Below are 24,413 nucleotides of genomic sequence, written 5' to 3'. Positions count from 1 at the left end.
TACATTTAAATGCATACACAAATAAAATGCTTTATTTAGTACATATACATACATAACAATAACTACATGCATATAAACATATGACTGAAATGCAATTTTAGTTGATGATAAACACGTACATTTTCACCACAAACTTACACGCACGTACACACATACATATATACTACGTCCATTTGTACACCACATAGCATTCGAATAAGAAGGTACAATGCACAGCGTTAATCAAAAGCCAATACGAGAAGCTTTACGCTTTATATTGTGAAAGAAGCAAAGAAATTTCATTCTTGGTAACGCAAACGTCGGCAGAAGCAACAGCAACAGCGTCAACGGAAGCGTTTCTGGTAAAGTTGTGTGTTCGACGGTGAGTAAATCACCAGCAGAACTCGAGCCGACAATAATAATAACCGAACAGAACAAAGATACGGCATACTAGCAATGCTCGTATTTCTGTGCAAACTCGCAACGCGGTAACAACGTTTCAGCAGCTTTAGTAAAAAAGCTGATTTTAAAAATTATATTGAATAATATTGAAAAATAATTAATAATTATTTTTAATAAATTAGAAATAATTTTAATTTGTGTAAAGTGTAAATATAACTAAAAAAAATGTTTAGTGGAAGACTGAGTCGATTTTATTTTTCGATTCAGTAAATGAAAAAATGTTTTTATAACAAAAGACTTCGTTCGTTAATTTAAAAACTATAGGTTGATCTCATGAAATTAGAATATTATTTGTCATATTAACGCGCATTAAACCTTATGCCTTGCCTTATGTATCTTTAATTGTACGAAAAGTGCGAAAGTAAAAAAAAAATTATCCTTCCAAAAAAAAAGTTCTTCTCAAAAGTGCAATTAAATAGTGTAAGAAGAAGGTAAACTTATTACAAATATTATATTTTTATAATGTTTTAACATTTATTTCATGTAATTCTATGCAAATATGTACATACATAGTATATTTTGTCAATTTATTCCCAATGAATCTCTAAGACTGAAGCTTAATAATACATACAAAATTTGTTTTGAAAAGTTAACAAATTGAAAATATGTATATATATATTTTGCACTTGTTTATAATTTTATTAAATTGAAAAAAGAAAAATAAAGTCAAAAGAAAAAAGTATAAATATATATACAAAGTGTATACTAATATGTAACAAAAAAAGCCTAGGTCAATATTGTTTTAAGTGACACGCGTGTTATAACAATAAAGAGAAAACAACAACAATTGCAATAAAAGCATAGAAAAAACAAACTTGAAAATCTAGAATAATGAGAATATATGCTTTTGGTTTGAAAAGATACATAAACATATAGTCGCATACGCCAATCAATCCAACTTACTCTCACCACCTAATTCAAAAGTTCTTCAAAAATACTGTAGCCATACATTCCAAAACCCAAGAACCGAAAAAAGAAAACAAAAAACTAATAAAGAGTGTATTTATTACTCAGTCCATCGAGCAATCTATCCATTTTTCGCACCTCTGAATCGATCATTAAACTAAATAATCATAGATAACAGAGTAAAAGCGAGACTGTGCAAGTCATTACTGAAATAAACTAAAATATTTTATTTTGCGAAAAACAAAAAAAAACCCGAATTTTGCAAAAAAAAAATAAAAGATATTCTGGAAATAATTAGAGATTCCTAAAAAATACTATTAATTGACTTTGATTAAGTGAGTAAGAGTTATAACGAAAACAGTAAAGCAGTGAAACAATTGTGGGACCTGCACAACTAAACTTAATGCGGGTTACGTGCAAATCGATCGATAGCTCTCTCTTTCGCGCGTGCTCTATTCTCTCTTAATGAGCGATAGCAAAACAAATATTAAAAATTCTTTTCTTCATCTGACTTCCAAATTTAATACATAAAGTTCAGTTTTTGTAAAAATAATTTTACTCGCGTCCGTTCGTTCCAACGGTAATTTCACACGCGTTCTCTTATTTTGATTTTCGAACCACGTATCGGACCTGTTTCCATATCTCCTCCAATTAAATAAAAACCCAATCCAAAATTGTGAGATAAATTGTGCTTTTTAAAAAATTTTAAAAAACAGTTCTTAACTTATTGAAAGGATTAAAAATAAAGTTTATTGAACAATATTGTGTTTTTTTAGAAATAAATTAATAATATATCGGAAAAGAAAACTAAAATTTTTGTACATTTCAATTAATTGGATATTCTTATAAGGTTCATATTTAATCCATGTTATGTAAGTTTCTATTATTATCATCGTTTAATATTATAAATTATGTTTTTGCTTTATGTATCTCATATATGTACAAATATACAATATATTGGTCAAAAAAATCTAAGCTGAAAATAGGTATCATACTAATACTTCCTATTGTGCCGGGTATTTCCTTAAATTTTTTGTGCTAAATATTATTTCGAATATATATTAACTTAAAGGAAACTAAGCTAAGATCTCGCAGCGGTATAGCAATCCTAGACCAAAGTCTTTAACCGAACAATTCTCTAAGGGCCTAATTCTGCTTTAAAATGCTTCTTCAATAATCTTTATTTATTGCTATACTGGATTTCAGACCACGCCGATCTGCAGAAATGCCAGATTAAAATTCTTTAATGAATTTAACTTAACAATCCACTAAGGATCTAAGTCTGTTATACAGTGTTTCTTTAATAATATAAATGTTCTGCTACGCTGGAGTTCAGACTACGCTAATACTTTGCAGAGCTATAGCAATGCCAGAGTAAAGTTTTCAAGTGGACATATAACTTAACATGCTTAGCTTAACTTAACACTGCTATATAGTCTTCATTCATTAATCTTCACAATTCCCATGTTATAAACCTTTTCTAAAAAATTATGATAAATATGCTCAAACGTAACTCAGAGCCTAGACACTAGACTTGTTATTTGTTAACATTTATTGATCACGTATAGGTCCATCTATATTCGATATATCTCTACACCACTTTATGTCACTATTTTGTTTCCATTTTTTTTTTTTTTTTGTGATTCCATTCGTATGAGGTCCGTGTATTTTAATATAAGATTTTCTTGATATTGGCTTTAGAATCGTAAAGCGCTTTAGACTTCATTATAAACAAGCGATATTACTAATATTACAGACCCTCTTATACCAGACTTACGCTATTTGGTTAAATTTCAGCAGCTCCTTCAATTAAAGGAAAACCAGATGTAGGTCCTAGAATCATTTTCTAACAACCCAAGGACTTTTATTTCATCATTTACAGGAACATAGCGTATTAGCGAACTTGTTTTCTGAAATTAAATTAACTAATAATATTTATAATATAATTTAATAATATTAATATTTAAATATATATTTTAAATTTAAATATTAATATATTTATATTTTAATAAATTAATATTTATTTTTAAATAAATATGATAAATATAAATCTAATATTTTAATAAACTAATATTTATATATAAATAAATTAATTTTTATATTTATATATTAAAATGCCTGATGAATTTTAATCTTTCTATTAGTAGAAAGTAAAATATGGTTAGCTGTTTATTGTCAATAAAGGAACACATTAAATTTTTTTAATTAAAATTTATAAATTAGATTTTTAAATAACCTCATAAAAATCCAACTGCATTTATAAGCATTTATTTAAGTTTTAATAAATTAATTTGAACTAAAATAAATTTTAATTACTTTGCTTTTATTTTTTGTATAATTTTCTTTTAGTTTTTTTTTTTTTTAATTTACTTAAAAAGTGTTTTTAGAATATTTTAATTTTTTGTTTATAAAATTGAAAATATCAATTAACGTCAAATTAACTGTCCATTTCAAATAGTTACTGTGTAACCGCTCTTGCACATAGTCAGTCTATCTACGCTTTTTTTTTCTTAACCTTACCCAAATTTAATCAAAAATGCAAGTGTCGTCACTAATTCACCACACGCCTTTGCAAGCTATAAGAAAAGAAAAGAGAAGTGAGTGTGTATAATGTGTATACAACACTGTAGGCAATACATACAACAATAATTCCTTTGCCTACCCCATTATTTTTCGTATTGTACGTACACACAAACAAAATACATGCGCGAATGTGATCCACGATGAACACTTCAAATTTCAAATGTACGTACTGCGTATGCGAAAACGGCACATAGCCGTATAGACGTAGTAATATATTCTTATATTTATTTTGCAAAAATATTAACATTCTGTTGTTGTTTATTTGTAATTGTTATACATATTTTATATATTAACAAATTTAAATTATTCACTGGTTTCTTAAAGAATATACTTTTCATAAAAGATTTCGAAATAGAAAAATTAAACAAATTTATACTAAATTTTTATAAATTACTGTTATGTATTAGACCTAGAAGCAAGAATGTGTGAAACATAAGTGACCTTTCGCAACAAATTTAAAAAATTTCCTAAAGCAATATTGAACTTTCAATAATTTTTAATGAGATAAAGTTTTATTTTACTATATTTATGTACGTATTTATGTATGTAATATATACGCATTAGTATTACTATATACATTTATATGTTGTATGCTGATCTTATTGACTATATGAAAAAAGTTAATTATATTTCAATACATTTGTTAGTGCACAATGAATATTGCGCAAAAGATATCCAAAAAATGTTTTCTCCTTAATACACATTTTTTTTCTGTTTCTGTCACTTTCCCAAGTTCAAGGATAAATGCTCGCTCGGTTTGAGTATATCATTTTGTTTTTTTATGCACACCAAATACAATACTCGTGAGTTCAGCTTCTCTTTTTACAATCCAGCATTGCCAATATGCATTTGACTACTTCAAGCAGTTTCCATTCATAAATGCTCCAGGCACATTCAAAATTCAATTTTAATTATGAACTTTAACTCTCCCGGTAAACCTATCGTTATCTATTTGATATTTATATATACATATATATATGTATGTCTATCAATATAAGTATGTATATACATAAATATGAAAACGTCACTGTTGGTTTGAATCTGACGCATCAAAAGATACGCGGAAGTTTGATGATTTCTTAGATTAATACGATTAGAAATTGTTTTGAAAAAGCTATCAAATAGAAATGAATGAATAAAAACATGCTTTATTGAAAAATTAGAATTCGCATTTGTTTATTAATAAAACTCATAGTTTTTTATATTAACTTTTGTATGTTACTTTTTGTTACATACATATTCAATATTTGTACATACATATGTCATATTTATTATTTATTCATATAAAAATATATCTATACTCATTAAAAATTTAATAACTATTAAAATTTATATACACACATACATACATATGTAAATACAAACACCAGCATTATTAATACAAAATAAAAAGTAATTTACACTGAAAATGTCATGTTAAAATTTTTGCAAAAATTTTGTTACGATGCAGTCTACGCTGTCATGCTGACGTTAACGTTAATGTCGACTTTGACGTCGACTGTAAGCATTAACAAAAAGAACAAAACATAGAATAAAGAATACAAATTATAAACAGCTTTGAACTTGAACTACACGTGGAGGCAGTACAATGGTTTTTGACGCAAAATTCTGCACTTCTCAGTGTGTGTGAGTAAAAAATAAAATTGCATTGAGAGGAAATGCAGTAGTTTTCAAAATAAGTTATGTGCAGCATTTGTGAACAGCTTCAAGCAGTAAAATTGTTTGAGACAGTATAGAAATTAAAGATGTGTATAGTAACAGATAATACATATGTAAATTTATTTCTGACAGTGCGTACATACATATGTATATATATTGTGTAAATATGTTTAATTTTTTGCATTGTGTTGTAAAATATAGAAAAGAAAAATATTGTAATGTATTTAAATTTAATATGATTTAAAATAATTAAAGCAATAACTATTAGATTTATTGTTATCATTTATTCACTTATGTATGTATGCAGATGCATATATAAGATATATAATTGTATTCATTTGAGATATAAAAGAATGCGCAGACAGAGTGTGAATTTATTCCTTAATCAAAAAAATAAAAGAAATCGTATGGGAAGTGGGAAACCATTTTCAATATTATTGAAATACGGGGATCCTAAATAATCCGTAAAATGTCTTATGTCTGATGTCTTTAAAATGGTTCACGCTTATATCTTGGATCACGTATAAAACTTTAATGCATTTAATATATCATAATTTAAATTAATTAAGAAAGCTTATTAAAATGGTTTCGAAAATCTCATAATGGTTAAAAATTAATCCAACTTATCTCAGTCAGTACCTACTTTTCGTTTGTCAATACCGAAGAAAATTTGCATTATTTTATGTATTAATATTTTACGATTTGAGTAGTTTATGCACTTATGAGAAAAAAAATATTTTTAATATTTAAGTTTTACGATAAAAAATAAATTTTAAAATCATATCTTCAAAAAATTTCAGCTGTGACCAAACTGAAGATAACTTTTTTAACTTCTCTTGTTTCTATAGAAATTTACTTCAGATCCTACTTTTCAGATCCTTTTATAAAAACACATTTCTTTCAATTGTGCAAGCTTTAGTTCTTCATATAAATAATCTTCTTCTAAACGGATAGTACTCTTAACCGGATAGATTTGCTGGTGCCAACGATGCCGCATAAAAATCTGTTCTACTGCAAATTCTTAATAACATCATATACCGCACTAAATTAAAAAATTATTCGCATTTTAATCATAAGTAATTTTGTATATGTTTTTATTTTTTTTTATACATATATGTATAATTTTTTTGTTTTGTAAGTTTTTGTTTTTGTGTATAATTTTTTTTTTAATTTATTATTTTTAATGTTCAAATTAAATTAAAAAGTTATATATAAATTTATTTATTTTTAAAAAACTTGATATTTGCTTGTACATATTTACAGTTGTAAACAAATACATACATACATACATACATACGTTACAATAATCAAAATAATAACAGTAACAGTAACGGTAATATCGTTGTCGACTCCTACAAAATACATACATACATATGTATGTATTTTTAATGTTAAAATTAAATTGTTTTCTACATATTTTCTTTTATACATACTGTTATTATTATACATTTACTTAATATTATTGTAATTAGATGTTTTGTATTAAACATGCATATGTATGTGTGTACATACTAAACATCAATTATTTAGTTAAGTTCATTGAAGCTGATTAAATAAATGTATATGCATACATACATACATGTATATTTTAAAATATTATATGTATGTATGCATTTATTTATATATAAAACACTTTAATGATAATTTTAATTTTTGTTTTCATTTTTATTTTGACCTACGACAACTATATTCTATGTAAATTTGTTTGTAAGAACGACTAGCGGACAGATAACGTCGTCTAAGCAACCAAAAGAATACGCTGCCTCATGTACGCATATATGTACATAACTGTTTCTATATTACAGTGCATGTATGTGTGTATAGTAATTTCAAACAGTAGCCTTTTATGTAATCTATTGCATCGTATGTATGTATGTTGTGTATGTTTTTGTATTAATTAATACACCGCATACACCTGAATGTATTCATATCCAGTTACGCTTACGGAAGATTAGATGAAAGTAAACGCTATTTCCAACATATTTTTAAATTTTTCACAAGGATTTTAAACGTATACATATACATATACATATACATATATAGTATGTTATCTTCTTTTATATAATTTTTTTTATATGAGATTTTATTTTAAGAAAAAAGTTAATTTATTTACTTTATTTTTTTTTTTATTAAATGACATGAAATTGAATTTGTACGAAAATTAAAAATTAGTGTTTATTGACCCAAGAAACACTATTCAAGTTTTCCGTATCATTCTCATATATACATATATGTATATGTATATGTGTAGATGTATGTATGTATATATGTATGCTTGAGTGAATGTATATCCGAACTAAATTAATCTGTTAAAACAAAGACGCTTGCTATTTGTATGCGTATTATCGGGACATACACATTCACACAAATAGCGAGCAATATTTAAAACAAACAACGCCAAACAAGAACAACAAAAAAATGCCAACTATATAATGTTCATTGACCTCACCAAAAAAGACGACGGCAGCGATAATATAAAGAAACACTGCCGTCGCAACGGTAGTCTATGCTCATTTATGAAGCGGAGAGAAGAGATTTGAAAGTTTGGATTACAAACACATATGCATACAAATAAACAAATTATTGATATACATATATGTACATTCTCCACTACACAACCGGCATCGAATTAGAACATACATACATACATGCATACATATATATGTATATGAAATCGTTTATTCCCAGTTGAACCAAAAAACCATATCTAGTTGAAATCCAGTAAATCAGCCATTAATTTATAATATGAATGTTATTGAAATAGTAAAGAGAAACGGACGGAACATGCAATGAAAAATTTTGATAGTTTTTTGTATCAGCCAGCATATGCGAGTAAATATACATATGTGTGTATGTGTGTACATGTGTATGTTCGATATTTCAAATAGCAAGTTCAAAAGACTGACTGCATTTAAATGCCTCTCTTTTTATTTCTTAAAGTGGCACAAAAGTTCATTAGCATTTTATTTAAGAATTAAAGCTAAAGTTTGCATACTAATAGTTTTAGGCATAAATTTCATTTTTTTTTTTTTTTTTGGGGAATAAAGCATGATTCGCTGATCATAGAAAGAAAGAAAGAAGGAAGAAAAATATGCTGAGCAGTGTAGTATTTTTTTATAGAAAAAAAATTTTTTTTTTTAAATAATAAGTATTTTTTAAACAAATAAATTTTTTTTTGAAAAAAAAATTTTTTTAAAAAAAGTAGTTTTTTTTTCTTAAATAATTTTTTTTAAAAAATAATTATTTTTTAAAAAATAATTTTTTTTTTTTAAAATAATTTTCTATTAATTCTTGAGTTTGTTCCCTTGATCTAGTCGTACTAGAAGGTTCACTACTTAATATTATTAGTTACTAGTTGTAATTGTAAAAATTTAAGTTTTTTTTTGAATACTACGATCGATTTAAAAAATGAGTCATAATTAAAAGATAGGAGTTTTTTTTTTAAGTAACTAGAAAATTTGTTTTTAATCTGATGTTTATGCTTACTTTTATTTTTATTATACTAAGGGCGGTATTGACATTATAACGATTATGGTGACTCCTTGTGAGTCATTAGACACAATTTATCAAATTTTTGCTTTGATAACAAAGTTCAAGTATAGTCATTTGAAAATGTTATCAAGACCTTGTAGGTTTTAATCATAACATATAATTTATTAAGTAACAATGAATGACTAATACCGATAACATACATATGTATATTCATGCCTGGTACAATACAAATACTGTAGATTCTTGTCATCTAAATAAATCAAAATGCTGCTCTTTGAAAAGTGTTCTAATGGTAGTTTTGCAGAAAAGTGATAAAAACTGAATAAACTTGAATTCTAAATTAAGAAAATGGGTATATGTATTAAGTATAGAATATACATATAGAGTTGTTTTTTTTACGAAGCAGCATTACTTCAAACTACTATAAGTTTTAAACTGGTGGCAACACTGTGCCTATTTGGTTTCTTCCTAAAGATAGCTAATTTGTTAAACTCTCTAACAGTATGTGAAAACAATTGCTTCTCAATTTTTTGGAAAAAAATATCGTCCATGGTGGAACTAGTTTTATATGATGTTATTAAGTTACATTTAAAAAAAAATTCGGCAATTGACTATTGTTAGAAGCCTTAAATACTTCTATATGAAACATCCTTCTTGTCTGGAACTAAAAAAATTAGTCGGAAAGTCTAACATATTCATTAAATTTTAATAGATATTCACAAGGTGCTTTCTAGAATTTTTGAATACTTCAACGTAAAAAAATCTTATGTGCCTGAAACCATAAAATTGCACACAACAGAAATAGTATTGCAAAATACTAAAGTTATGATCGAAAAAACTATATATTCTACTAATATATTCTGGAAGAATACAAATGTCCTACGATAGCCTGGTTTAGCTTAGCCGTTAAACATTTGTTTATGAAGAATATACTTATTCGTTGCATATGTGGTTCATCTATTTAAATCTGTACTTTTCAAAATTGTAAGATCTAAGCTAAAATATAATTTAAAATATAAATTAAAGTCAAGAATTAGAACGATTAGATCTCGACTAGATTTAACGTAGGGAACCCATAAAATTAACGAGAGTTTGTGCAATACACACTTAAGCAATGTATATATATAAATGTAGGGTTCATGAATTAATATTAAGTTGCCCAAGTGAAATCGTAATTAAGTGTTTATTTTCGGATAGTTTTTTTTTTGAACTAAACGGTTGGTAATGCAGCTATACTAATGATGTCAAAGATGCTAATAATACATTTACTGTTGTTCCATAGTAAGAATAATATACAGTACCTATAAGATGTTTTCCAAATTTTTGCAACTTTTTTTTTATGAAGCTATATTAAATATAATAATATGTAAATTTTGTATAACGTATTCTTAAGAATTAAAACTGAAATGAAATACTAGATGATGAAAAGACACAGCATCATGATTTTGGTATTTGAACTGAGAATATAATCAAAATTTAGTTATTTAACTGCATAAAAATAATAATTCTTATGGAATGAAATAAGTTTAATTAATTTGGTTGGTGTCACTAATTAAATAAAAATAAGTGACAATAAAACCTGGAACTTGAGCATTGAAAGTTTGTGCAGCCTTGGCTTCTTGTGGTTAAACACGATTAGTCATCGCTTCTAATTTGACAGGCACGAGTTCTAAGCCTGGCACTTGCAGTCCAAACAAATTATATACGGACTATAAACTAATTAAATAAAATTCGATTATTTTCAAAGACCACTGATGAAGAGTACTTGGCAATACTCGAAACAGCGTTGTATGGTCAGCCAAATTTCAATAAATTAAATAAAAAAATTTTTGTCTTTGCCTTTCTTTGCTATTCGAATCGGTCTAACTTTTAAATAGTTTCTTTCGTCATAAAAAGACACGCCATTATCGGCAAGAAAAAATTTACCTTAAAGTTTAATTAATGTTTTGAAAAACACGAAAAGGGGGAAAAGGATGAAGGTTGCTCTTGAATTACGAATTAAAGATCTTATAAATCTTTAAGAACTCAGTACAAATAAAGAATTTGTCACTTTATATATTTGAATTGTATGAACATACTTAAAATTACAGGTTAACATAATCTGTTATTGATATATCTTTCTTCTACCGCAATATCCCATTGTAAGTTACTGTCAAAGATTGTATATGTTTCATCTTTTAGATCCAGAGCGTATGAAGAAACATTATCGAATAAAAAATGTTTTTATATCGTCCAGTATACGATCCTTTAACATATTTATACTATCGTACGTTATAGGATTATACATAATTGGTTTAATTATGCAAGTTTTAAACTTCTCTGTCTCTTTGTTTAAAAAAAAATTTTCGCCGTGTTATATGAATTTGAGTTAAAGGGATACACTTTATAGGGAAGTGTAAATGATATGTCTAGGAAAATTATTCCCTATTGGGACACCCTTTTTGAGTGGACAATGCTTTTGAGATCAAATTTTGTTTTTATCATTATATGGAATACCATAATTACGCCCCTTTTGGCCGAACACTCTTTTTGAATGAACAAAAATTGATCCATGATGAGCGTCCGCTTGAATGATTTGTCACTTTATATGATTTGTTGTTTTAAGACAAGTACTTAGTAACTAGTGAGGTGCAAATTATTTATTTTAATTTATATTTTAATTAGATAACTACAAAAATAATTTGCAATAACTAAATATATAATCAAACATAATAAAGAACATAATATAAATTTAATAGAGTTTCTGATTTCCAGCTGAGCTAAAACCACTATTGAAGACTTTAACTTCTAACAACTTAGCTTAATAGTCTTTTGAAATCAGGCCAAATGGTGATAGCAGTTCTGGATCAGAATTTTCCTTCTAGCTTAAAACCGAGTAGTCATAAAGATTGTGATTAGTAATTTCATTTTCTAGCAAGTAGAGACGACATACTATTATCTTAGAAATACACATCTTGTTGAGATGTTAACCGAGGTTATTATGTTCTATTAGTTGATCTACCATAACTTTGTTGTTGCCTTGTTGTGCTTTTTAACAGTTATTCAGACCTGGGATAATACAGAGTGTTGCAGAGAGGAACAAAGTATTTCTAGAAGAAAATATTTTTTTATTATTTAATTTCATGGGGTTTGGAGAATTGATACAAATGTTCAATTATATAAAGTAAATTACTTGAAAATAAATAGTTAATTATATGCCTAAATGAAACAATTTATAGTATTCGATACATATGTATATGGCATTACATGACAATTCCTCCCCTACACAAATTATATATGCAGATGAAGTGGTGGTTTTTTAATGAAATCAAAAAATTACAATAGTGACAAGTGAATTGGAATTAAAAATTCTATATGAATTTCTTCATTATTAGATAGATGAAGATAATTTTTTCTCGATTGTACATTCTGGAGTTGCATCTATAATATTGATTAAAGTATAGTATATGTAAGGTATAATTAAGTACAGAATTAGGAATCATATGTAAAAACTAAATAAGTATTTAAGTATTTGCCTTATTAGGGCAGCTTTTAAGTGCCGTTCTTTGAGTCAGTTTTCAATTTTTTTTTTTTTGTGAAATGAGTGAAATTGGAAAAGTCTTATTTGTGAGTGTGTTTTCATTTATCTATTTTTTTTATTAAAATTTTCTTGAGCCTACAAAGTATATGAAAATCTAAATCACACTCACCCTTCTCTCCGCTCAGATATTTAGAACAGTGGTGGGCAAACCTAACCAACGGCGTATTATGTGAAACCAACGACTATGCGCTCTGAAAAACACTGGGCACTGATAGGTTATTCATTCTTTTTGTCAATTATTTATTAAATGTATTTTAATTGGATTAATAAACTTCATAAAATATATAAAATAGATTATTTTATATGTAATATAATCTATTAGAGATTAATAGATTATTTTAATAAAGCAACATATAGACCCACCGCTCTTTACGCACAGTACACTACATACAACATTAAGTTGGTAGATACACATGTGCCCACCACTGACATAGAATAAATAAATAACAGAATTTATCTGAAGACAGAAATTACATGGGCTTTCTCTAGTTCAATGTAAAATATTAAATTTGTTTGGAGTGTTTTTGGTATGAGTGAAGTCATTGTTATTTTTTGGTGGTTAGAAGCAGAGTTTTTGGAAAATCACCCGTCAGTCTTTTACACACTACCACAGGTTGAAATTGGGCCTACGGAATCTAGTTCTTAATCGTCTTAATAAAGACGAGGAGTGAAAAGTTTTAAGATGTTTACTCTTCGCTTTGGAAATTTTTTCACAGTTTTTTTGTGTAGTTCTAGTAATTTTAAATCGTAAAAATTAATAATAATAATAATAATAATAAATGCGTTAGCGATCGTTGTCGATATTTAATAAAATGAATGAAATCCTGAAGTCTTTTAAAAAAATGCGTATGAATAAAAATTTGAAAGGCAATGGTTGCAAAGCGAACTTTCAACAAAACAAAGACTTAAAAAAAATTTTAAAAATATTAAAAAAACAAGTAATTAAACAGAAAATAATAAAAAAAACTAAGATTTTAATATAAAATTTATATACAAGTATTAATATAGATTGTAGTTACATTAAAAGTAATGTATTTATCTATAAAGAGTATACACAGACAAACACTGTTCATTTCTAACAAAAACAATTAATTATAAAATCGAAAAAAATTTTAATAAAATATTTTTCTAAATCTTTAACTAATAATTAGATTTTTTAACCAAGCAAATTAAAAATTCGAAATTTTCAATGTAAAAACCAAATAAAGAAATTAACGTTTTGAAGACTGAATTTAAGATATTTTGGACTGACATCGCTCTTTTAACCGATGTGACTGATTTTATAGACTGAAAGAAACTGCACTTCTGATATCCATCAATTATATTCTAATATTTTCGCCAAAAAACTGTAAATAATGTCAACAAATAATGAATCTAAAGCTAAATGGCAATTAGAACAGAAATGGAAAAAGCCGAGCGCGGATTTAATGGAAATCTCACACACAGCGGATAATAAGATACCCCTAACGGCTTCTACGACAAGAAATGGCACTACACGAAAGATGGTCAAGAAAAGTGCTAAAGGTGTGAAAAATTTAATATACTGTGCAGTATAGATTAAAAGAAGTATCTGATATTCTTTTTTTGGTTTTTTTCATACAATTCGAATGATTATTATTTTTATATTATTAATTCGTTGTCTTCAATTTTATTTTATTTTATTTTCGAGAAAGTTTTTTTCATTTCAACCGAAAATGCCGGTTAGAAAATTTATTCTACGCATTAAACTTTACTGCTATGAAGAGAGATTGAAAAGAACACTCTTATGTATACTCTGTACTCTATTTTTTTTGAACCTTTCAAAGTACGCTAACAATTTTCTAACTTCGTACTCGAATTGTGAAAATAAGTTGAGGAATGGCTTTTCCTTACATTTCAATTTTAACAAAAAAAAAACAAATATTCAGGTCTGTACACTTATGCATTTTCACCCCCTTTCTACAACCGTGAAGTTTGTTGAGTACTACTAAATAAGGGGGAATAAGTGTACAATCTGAGCTTCACTTCTTTGTTAAGGAAAACTTATGAAAAACTTATTTAGGCACTTCGTAGATCCCATTTCCCATGTACAATATTGGAAAATCGAAATACTGTCTGTCTTCCTTCTCATACTTTATGATATTATATATATATGATTTACTCTTTCTCTCTTGCACGCTCTCTTTTATTTTTCTTCTGTTTTTCATTGACAAATGTGAAATATATTTTATTATTATTTTTAACTTTTTATACAACAAAATAAATAAAAAATAATAAAAAAATAAAATATATATATATATAAAATATACATATATAATATAATTATATATCCTTTGATTATTATTTCTTTTAATTATTTATACATAATAATATTACATTTATGTATATACATATACTTAATAATTATAACGAAAATTTGTATAGCAAAAATATTTTAATTTTTTTAATTATGTCCATACTAAGTTAAATGTTTTAACTAATTATATTAATAATTATAATTTTATTGTATGGTATGTATGATATGTACTTGAAATGAATATAATATGTGTTATCCTAAGAATTTCTTGGAGATAAATTTGTACTGTTGGGGTGTACGTTGTATATTAATCATTAGTTATAACTGGTATGCTATAATATAACTGTTTATTACATTTAATATAATTAAAATTTTATTATATTTAAAATTATTATTTAAAATTTAATATTATGGATAGGTTTAATCAAAATTAGCTTTTTATTTTATTATTATTTAAATTTTAATATTATAGATAGGTTTAATCAAAATTAGCTTTTTATTTTATATGTAGTAATAAATATCATTTTGGAACTATATGGTCAGAACTGTAGAAGTTGGCTTAAACTATTAGTACATAATGAAATCGAATATTAAACTAATTTTGACTTGATAAAAGCCTTAAAATCCTACACACTTATAGTTAAGGGAAAAAACTGACTATACATTATTATATTGACTTTCTTTGACTACTATTTAGCATGTGCGCTATTAGTAATAGATAACATATTGCATATATTAGTTTCATCTACATATATTCATAATAAACTGCTATGCAAAATTTCACTTATTAGTACTCCCGGTCTTTGCCGCATTTACGGCGAAAACTGTATGAAATTGAACACAGTAGCATCGCTGTTCTATGTGCTCTACGTAATATGGTCCAATGTATTCGAAAATCGTAAACATATCTAAGTTATAGTTTCGCGCTTTTTTGAACATCATGTACTACCAGTCATATATTAAAAGTTGAATAACTAGTTTGTATAGTAATATATAAACACACAGATACATCGATTGATAGACAGACGGGCATATATATAGAAGGAAAAACAAACATCGTTAAATCGATTCGCCTTGTCTATCTGATATCTATTCAAATCTATAAATGCATAAAATTATTGTACTATATATATATTTAAATAGTTATATCATAGTTGAAAATAACTTAATAATTGAATTAACGGTACTTGAACCAGAAACCTTAACAGCAACTGATGTGAAAGACATTTACTTATTCCAGTTGTGGTTATTATGTGTACAAGTCCCACAAATTCATCGTCATTTTTGTGTATTACAATGATTCTCTTTAAAGGCCACTTCATCACTGTTGAATTTCTGAGTTGTTCGTTCAACTTCATCTTAGATAATGGTACTTCATAGGTCGGTCAAACTTCGTGCTTTCAATGGAAATATTAGTTTCACCACTTTCTTTATTGAGACTTCAAGTTTTTTGTGAATCAAAAAGCGTCAAAAATATTATATACATATGTATATATAGTTTCAATTAATTAAATGCTAAAAAGGAGTGCGTATTTTAATACATATTGATAGGGTACTTAACTATGGACAAAGCTCAAATAAAACTTTTTTCCTTTTTTCTGGTAGTAATAAGTACAAAATCCTTTCGGAACCTTCCTTACATTGATATTCTCCTGATTATTTTCATTTGAGTTATTTTTGTGATCTAAAATTTGAATATCACAACCAATCCGAATATGTTAAATTTTTGAAAATATGTATATTCATTTCATTAGTAACTGGAATATCCCAATAAAAAAATGGTATTTCCTTTTTCTGATATTTTAAATCAATTTTCAGTGCTGACAAATTGTACAAAAATTCCATATTACTATAGGGGTTTTCAGAATGAATGCTGGTAATTTAATATTTAGTAAACTACAAATGTATTAAAAATTAGGTTTGGTCTGAATGTTTCTTATATTTTAAATTTTAAATTTTAAATTTATATTATAAAATTATATAACTTCGAATGATATATAAAAATATTAATATATTCCCTTTTTTAGAATCTCAAAACAAAATGGTGTACTACCAGTCGACTCCACTTATTATAAAATCGGAACAACCTAGTCAAGCACAATTTTGCAGCCCTCTCCAATCAACTCCAAATACCGTATCAACCGTGTCAACACAACTTCAAACCACTCCACACAACTACACCATTAATGACAACAATGGGTGTGCCATTGTATTACAACAACAGCAATCAACACAAGCGAGTATTATAAATGGACAAACTCAAAATTTCAGTGAATCAAATTCATCTTACTTAACCAATATTAAAACTGAAGTGCGATCTCCACAAATCAGTTTCTATACGACAACAACAACAGCAGCAGCAGCAGCAACAACATCTTCCACACAAGGGCACCCCAGTTCTGTTGCAAATTTACTGCCACAATCAACGCAGATCATCACGGATAATTGTATTATTAGCAATAATACAAATTCTGAAAATCCCCGTTCAATTTTTAGCAATAACTCAGTGGAAGTCATACCAACGAAACCGGGACGCAAATCCTCAGCCAATAAACCACAATTTAAATGTGAGCAATGTGGTATGACTTTTGGCAGCAAATCGGCACACACATCACATACTAAATCACATGCCAAAAATTTAGAATTAATCATAAGCGGTAATGGCGGTGCAGGTGATATAACTGAGAGTGGATTGCTGCTGGGTATACCAAAGACACCGCAAATTAAGCCATACCCAAATGGAGTGATTGGTGCGGACCCCTATCAGTGCAATGTATGTCATAAGACTTTTGCTGTTCCTGCAAGACTGGTAAGTGCAAATAGGCAATTAGGAACAAAAATAGAGCTTCGGTTTAATATATACAAAAAAAAACACATAAGCCGTAAAGCGCATTGTACTTTTAAAGCTTGCTATTTGAATAATTTGTTTCTAATGCAATCTACTAGAGTATATTTGTTTATAATGAAAATGTATGTTTTTTTTAATCTACTTTAAATAGATTCGTCATTACAGAACTCATACTGGAGAAAGGCCTTTTGAATGTGAGTTCTGTCATAAACTTTTCAGTGTAAAAGAGAATCTTCAAGTACATCGACGTATACATACCAAAGAACGTCCGTACAAATGCGATGTTTGCGGACGTGCCTTCGAGCATTCAGGTAAATTACATCGACACATGCGCATTCACACTGGCGAACGGCCACACAAATGTTCCGTTTGTGAGAAGACATTTATACAATCTGGACAGTTGGTTATACACATGCGCACACATACAGGAGAGAAACCATACAAATGTCCAGTTGAAGGATGCGGTAAGGGGTTTACGTGTTCAAAACAACTAAAAGTGCATTCGCGTACACACACTGGTGAAAAACCATACCATTGCGATATATGCTTTCGAGATTTTGGCTATAATCATGTTTTAAAATTGCATCGTGTACAACATTATGGTTCCAAATGTTACAAATGTACTATATGCGACGAAACATTCAAAAATAAGAAAGAAATGGAAGCACATATAAAAGGACATGCCAATGAATTGCCGGATGAGGAGGAGGAAGATATAAGAAGTAGCAGCGATACACATAAAAATGTGCCACAGCGTTCCTCATCCAGAAGTTCTAGTGTGGAATGTTCTTCAGAACCGGGTTCACCGCAATCAATGAAATCAAATACTGTTGTTGGAAAGGTGAAAAAGACAAAGCAATCTCGTTCAAAGATAAACGACAACGGTGCTATTGCTCTTTCTAAAGAACCTTTATCACCCAGTTCACCAAGTTCTACACTTTCATCAACTTCATCACTGGCATCAGTTTCTCGTCTTTCAGCGGGGTCGCCCGTTTCATCTGTTGCGTCACCAACAATGCCTAATAATTATGAGACTGATCATCAAAGTCACGATAGTAGCGTTGCAGGTACTAGTAATAATCGTCAATTTTTATCAACGACAAAGTTTTCAATTAGAACTGGCAACACTGATAGCTACAATAATGCTCTTGAAGTACCAACGGACCTAAGTGTACCGCATCAATTACAAACCCAACAGACAACGAATTATTATGAGCAACAAATTTTGAACAATTCATATGTACGATTATCACCAGTGCTACCAATTGCCCAAAATCAATCGCATTATCAAATACATATTTCTCAAAATAATCCAGTTGGTGCACCAACTATAAATCCTGCTTTGTTAGAAGCAGCCTCAATTGCGAGCAGTAGAGATATGTTGGAACCACGTGAAGAGGATGTGACACAAGCAGCACTTCAAATTATGCAGTTACACCGTTCACAAAAACAGCACCATCAAGCATTACTTATAAATCAGGATCTTACCCAATATGATGACACTCACGAAGACACGGAACTGATAGAACATTATAAACGTGGAGAATTTACTAGACATGGTTTCAATAATCGTTATGCGCCCGTTCCAAAATTCGAGTAAGTTAATTATAATATTGTAACCATTTTTAATGCACTTAGTTTAAAAAAAATTTAAAAATTTAGTAGAGTTGTCTATTATGAAATGGATTGTATTCTGTTAAAATTTTAATAAATTTGTTATATATTATATATATTTTCCATATATGTGTATCTTATACACTATGAAATAATTACAAAGATAAATCTAATATGATATACGAGGTATGTTAAAAAAGTAGCGTCACTTAACGCACGAACGATGAGTACCACACCTTATACTTCATGTCCACGTAAAACCGAAGATGCTTTTTGCAAGAAAACTATTATTTATGCTGTAGAATAGCTTGTCATACAGATGGACTTTTTAATTGTAGTTCAATTAGCAAAAATTCCCATATCATCACAGCCGACAATTTCTGTTTTTATATCGGAAATATTTTGATAATTATAGTGAAGGAAATAACACTTCTGATGTGGATTACTGGTGTGGATTTTAATTTTTCAAAAAACATGTTTTACAAAATAAACAAACTTCGACTTAGTTGATTTGTGATTCTGTTCCTCAGAATTCCATTTAACATGTACTCTACTTATATCCACTATTTTTTACTTCATTTTATTTGACAGGGCTTCGAATGGGAATTTTTTCCGTTCCGATTTGCTTAACGGTTCAAAGGTTTTTGGTTAGGTTCCGGTTCGACATTCCGGATATACATTTCTTGCTCACTCATCTTTATTATCTCCTTTTGTTCTTATAGCATGTCAATTTTATCCACAAATTAAAAAGTATTGGAAACTATTAGAAACTCTACGAAAATAAAGAAAATTTAAATATTTATGTATTATAAATATAGTAAAATTATACACTTTTTTTCTTTGACATTTCTTTGAGGATTGCTATATAATATTATTATTTTTCTTCCAAAATGCCGTCAATGAGTTCCAATTCGCTGACAACTGCAGCGGACATGCACCTTCATATAAGCACCATGTTTCACATACATAGCAAAATTATTTTTTTTTGCAGTTCGGTGTTTGCTTTTATTCAAGCTGTTTGGCGGGCATTAGTTCGAAAGATCGCAAATTTTCTTTCATCTGAGAAGAGAATATTGTTCTGAAAGTCGATTGTTTTGCTTAAGTACTTCTTTGCATAGGGTAAATGCTTCTGATGGTTGACCTACAAAATAAATGATTTTCGTCTAGCAAGACGCCAACTGTAATTGGTTTCATGCAATATACTCCTGACCGTTGTGCGATGATTATTCTTGCAAAACTCTCGCTTAACTTCGGTTGCGTTTTGGGTTGAAGATATTTTTGGGATGATCTGAAGGTCTTATTATTTTTGTGCGTTTACATTCCCTCGGAGTCTATGTGCTTTGCGTTTTTTCAATGGAGCCGCTCTCTGGGAACGCTGTACAATGCTCCGATTGATGTAGCGGCTTCTATCCATCATTTTCCCAATAGAATTATTTTCCGCTGCTATTCGACAGTTTCTTTATGTTTACTGCTCATTTTGTATACAATGTATTAAGTTTATTAATATTTTAGTCATTATGACGTTTTTAGATAGACTCTAAAGTACTACGCCATTTATAAACCAAGTCTTGGATGAAATTATGTCAAAATAGAACCTAAATGTGCCAAAAATTTCACCCTAAGCTCAGCCTAAATTAGTACTTTTTTTTATTTTTTATTTTTAAGAAATTAAATATAATAGATAATATAATGAAATAAAATGATTTTAGTAGGAAATTAAGCATTCTATCTAAAAAGTTTTTTGTTGAATAAAAGCCGCTTCACTAACGGAGTAAAAAGAGTGCTAAAGCTCAATATATTTGCTGTGCCAATTATTATGTTCGTTAGTGTATATAATTTATAAAAGATGCACATAATATAAAAGCTCAAAACATAGTATTGTATATCTGAAACCTTTATGGACAAACAGACAGATAGATGGATATCAATAAATCAATGAGTATTTTAGCACATCACTTTTACCGGAGGTAGAAACAATTTGACATGTAATATATACGACTCATATATCGCTATGTATGCGAATGGAATTTATTTTTACTATTTTATTAACAATTTTAAAATAATCATATGAATCAGATATTGTTTATAACTATATAATTACTTGATCATACTTTGTATTATGATTATTTGTAATTATGTATTACATATAATAATTACATATACATATATACAATAATATTACATATAAAATTTTAAATATTTTTATTTCAGGTCTTCGTTGCTAAATAATGAAATTATTGTAAGACAAGTTGAAGCTGCTATTGCACCACTTCGTTCCTCTACTGAATCACCTGAGCGTTCATCGTCGCCTGAAAGTGACTCAATGATGATGGCTGATCGAGATATTATGACACTGCCATTACGCAAACGCAAACTCTACATGAACGAGGATCCGACAGAAGCTGCTATGGCATTGGAAGCTCAGCAAAATCATAAATTACAATCACACACGCGCAAAAGTATAAACAACAGTGATCCAGACATTAATAATATTAATATTAGTAACGGAACTGCAAATAATAGCGAGAATGGCATAAAAGTTATGCGCATGAGTTCTGTAATTCAATTTGCCAAAGCGTCTTAAAATGATGTTGTCATTCAGAGTTGAATTTATACATTTCCGTTTTCTAGAAAAAATTAATAAAGTGGAAAACAAATGGATATTGGATCTGCATATTGGTGCTAATTAAATTATTGCATTACCTCTCAGGACGCTAAGAAGTACATATATACAACTTAAACTGAAACGGCGGTACCAACAAAATAAAATTTAAAAGGAATTAAGAAGCAATTTATCGGAATGGTCAAAGGGTTGCCATACTAAAGGAATTAAATGATTGAATTCATAAATTACAAAAGTTTATAAATATGTTTAAGACTGGTTATAATAATATAAGCACTTTTGACTTTTTTACTGCATAGTGAAATTAACATAATACATATAAGAATTTTTTAAATAATTTTTTAGGTAAAAATAATTAAAATATGATTAATGATATAAATATAATATAATAGCTCTTAGAATAATAATAATGTGCACCACAAAATTAATTTAATTCAGTTTATAACAAAAGTATTATTTTATTATATACTATATTTCATTTGTGCATTAATTAACTGATTGAATAATACAGTGTGTGACAACATCAAGATAAATATACCTACAATAATCGTTTCCTTATATCTAAAAATCTCTATTAATGGAGATATAATATTTGTTTTATTATTTATATTAAGTTTGTGAACTTTTTATATATCAATATCTTAATACAGGAACTAAAACGCCATAATACAATTTAGTCAATATGTTAGAGTAAAATTTCATACATATATATATGAACATTTCAATTACAAAAGTGTATTATTTATGTATTATATGTATAATATCTGTATCAGTAATAATAAGCTCATATTTATATGTGTATATGATATAGCACATGTATTATATAATTTTATACATATTTTACATATATATATATATATCAGTGGCGTAGCGAGCATAACTGGTGCCCAAGCTCCATACCTATTTGACATACTCCCGTCAAAAACATGTATTCATATGTAATTTATAAATTTTAAAAGATTATTAATATAAGCTTTTTAACTCGGACTTTGGATCGTTTTTGTAACCTTTAAATAATACTAAAAAAAGAAAATAACTTATTTCAACTTTTAAATTCCAAAAAAATTAAAATCATTTATTTATTCGGAATTCAACTAAACAAATGATTTTAATTTTTTCTTAAATTAAATATAATTGATATCGATACCAATATTTATGGAAAAATTATTAATTTAAAATATATTTTGTAGAAATTGATTAAAATACAAATTGAAATATTCCAAGATATATAAAATGCATTGGAGCCCTTTTAGCGCCTTTCTATTCGTAGTGCATGGGGTAGAGCTACTCCCTTTCGTTACACCGCTGTTATACACACATACAATAATTTATAATTTAATTATAAATGAAGAAGAAGAATATGACTATATAGAAAAATGTTATAAATTATAACAGTATATAAATACATTTATATGTAATAATTATTACATAAATGTTTGTAATTAGACAAATGTTTCTGATATATTAAAAACATTTATAATCAAAACAATAAGAACGAAACCAACATTACGTCATTTTTTAGTGTTTTAATCAAATAAAAAATTTTACTTTGTTAAGTATTACAAGGAAATTAATTTATAAAACAGTATAAATATTAATAAGAAAATTATTTAAATAAATTTAAATGATAAAAATATGTTTTTTTTAAACATTTTATATGCATATTTATTCTATAAAACTTATAAACATACATTAAACGTACTTTACGAATATTCTAGAGTTAATTTTTGGTATAAACGGATTATACATGTATCAAAAACATTAAATTAATTAAAATCAAACTCAACTGAATATCAATGATATAAAACACCGGCTATATATATGATGATTATTTTTTATTTCTGATTATAATCATTTCATTCATATTCATTGAAAGAATAAAATTTAAGGATAAAAAATATATTATCACTGTATTATCTTTTTAATAAAAATAGTGTGTCTGATTAATAACCAATAATCTGTATAGAAAACTACATATGCTTATAATAGTACGTTTACACTATCGCAACTAAGGCAACAGTTGTGTAGTTAAAATTAATCGCATATACAATTTAAAAATATACCCAATGTACGATTAAACTACGGTAGCTAGAAATATCATAAATAGTTGGGGAAATGCATTATATATATATTTAAGTATTGCGCACGATTAAGCTACAATCGCTGGAAATTGTATTCTATACAATTCAACTACACGGAAAGTCGTCAATTAATTTAAATTCATGCTCCTTTTAAGCAATGTGGCAGTCGTGCCTGCCAGTGCTGGGGAAAGTAAATAAAAAAGATGGTTGCGAGTGACATGAAAAAGCAAATTTCGAAAATAACAAATTTTTGGAATTGTCAAATAAAAATAATGAATCCATACATTTTCTGGTGTTGCATTTATTTTGTA

General features: G+C 27.6%; 1 protein-coding gene across 2 annotated transcripts; it reads left to right on the top strand.

Moving 5' to 3' along the window:
* Positions 1-674: 674 nt before the first annotated feature.
* On the top strand, positions 675-22,104 carry LOC119687580 (Krueppel homolog 1). 2 transcript variants are annotated; one of them, XM_038101947.1, is made up of 4 exons: positions 675-872; positions 16,964-17,745; positions 17,936-19,380; positions 21,610-22,104. In XM_038101947.1, exons 2-4 carry the CDS (start codon positions 16,978-16,980, stop codon positions 21,980-21,982), a joined length of 2,586 nt encoding a protein of 861 aa, XP_037957875.1. In that variant the 5' UTR covers positions 675-872; positions 16,964-16,977; the 3' UTR covers positions 21,983-22,104. The 2 variants fall into 2 exon arrangements, with proteins under 2 accessions (XP_037957875.1, XP_037957876.1); XM_038101948.1 differs by lacking the exon at positions 675-872 and adding an exon at positions 2,120-2,219.
* The last annotated feature ends 2,309 nt before the right edge of the window (positions 22,105-24,413 follow it).

The sequence above is a fragment of the Teleopsis dalmanni genome, chromosome X (genome assembly GCF_002237135.1).
Source record: "Teleopsis dalmanni isolate 2A chromosome X, ASM223713v2, whole genome shotgun sequence".
NCBI lineage: Eukaryota > Metazoa > Arthropoda > Insecta > Diptera > Diopsidae > Teleopsis > Teleopsis dalmanni.
This window is presented reverse-complemented; position numbering and strand designations above follow the sequence as displayed.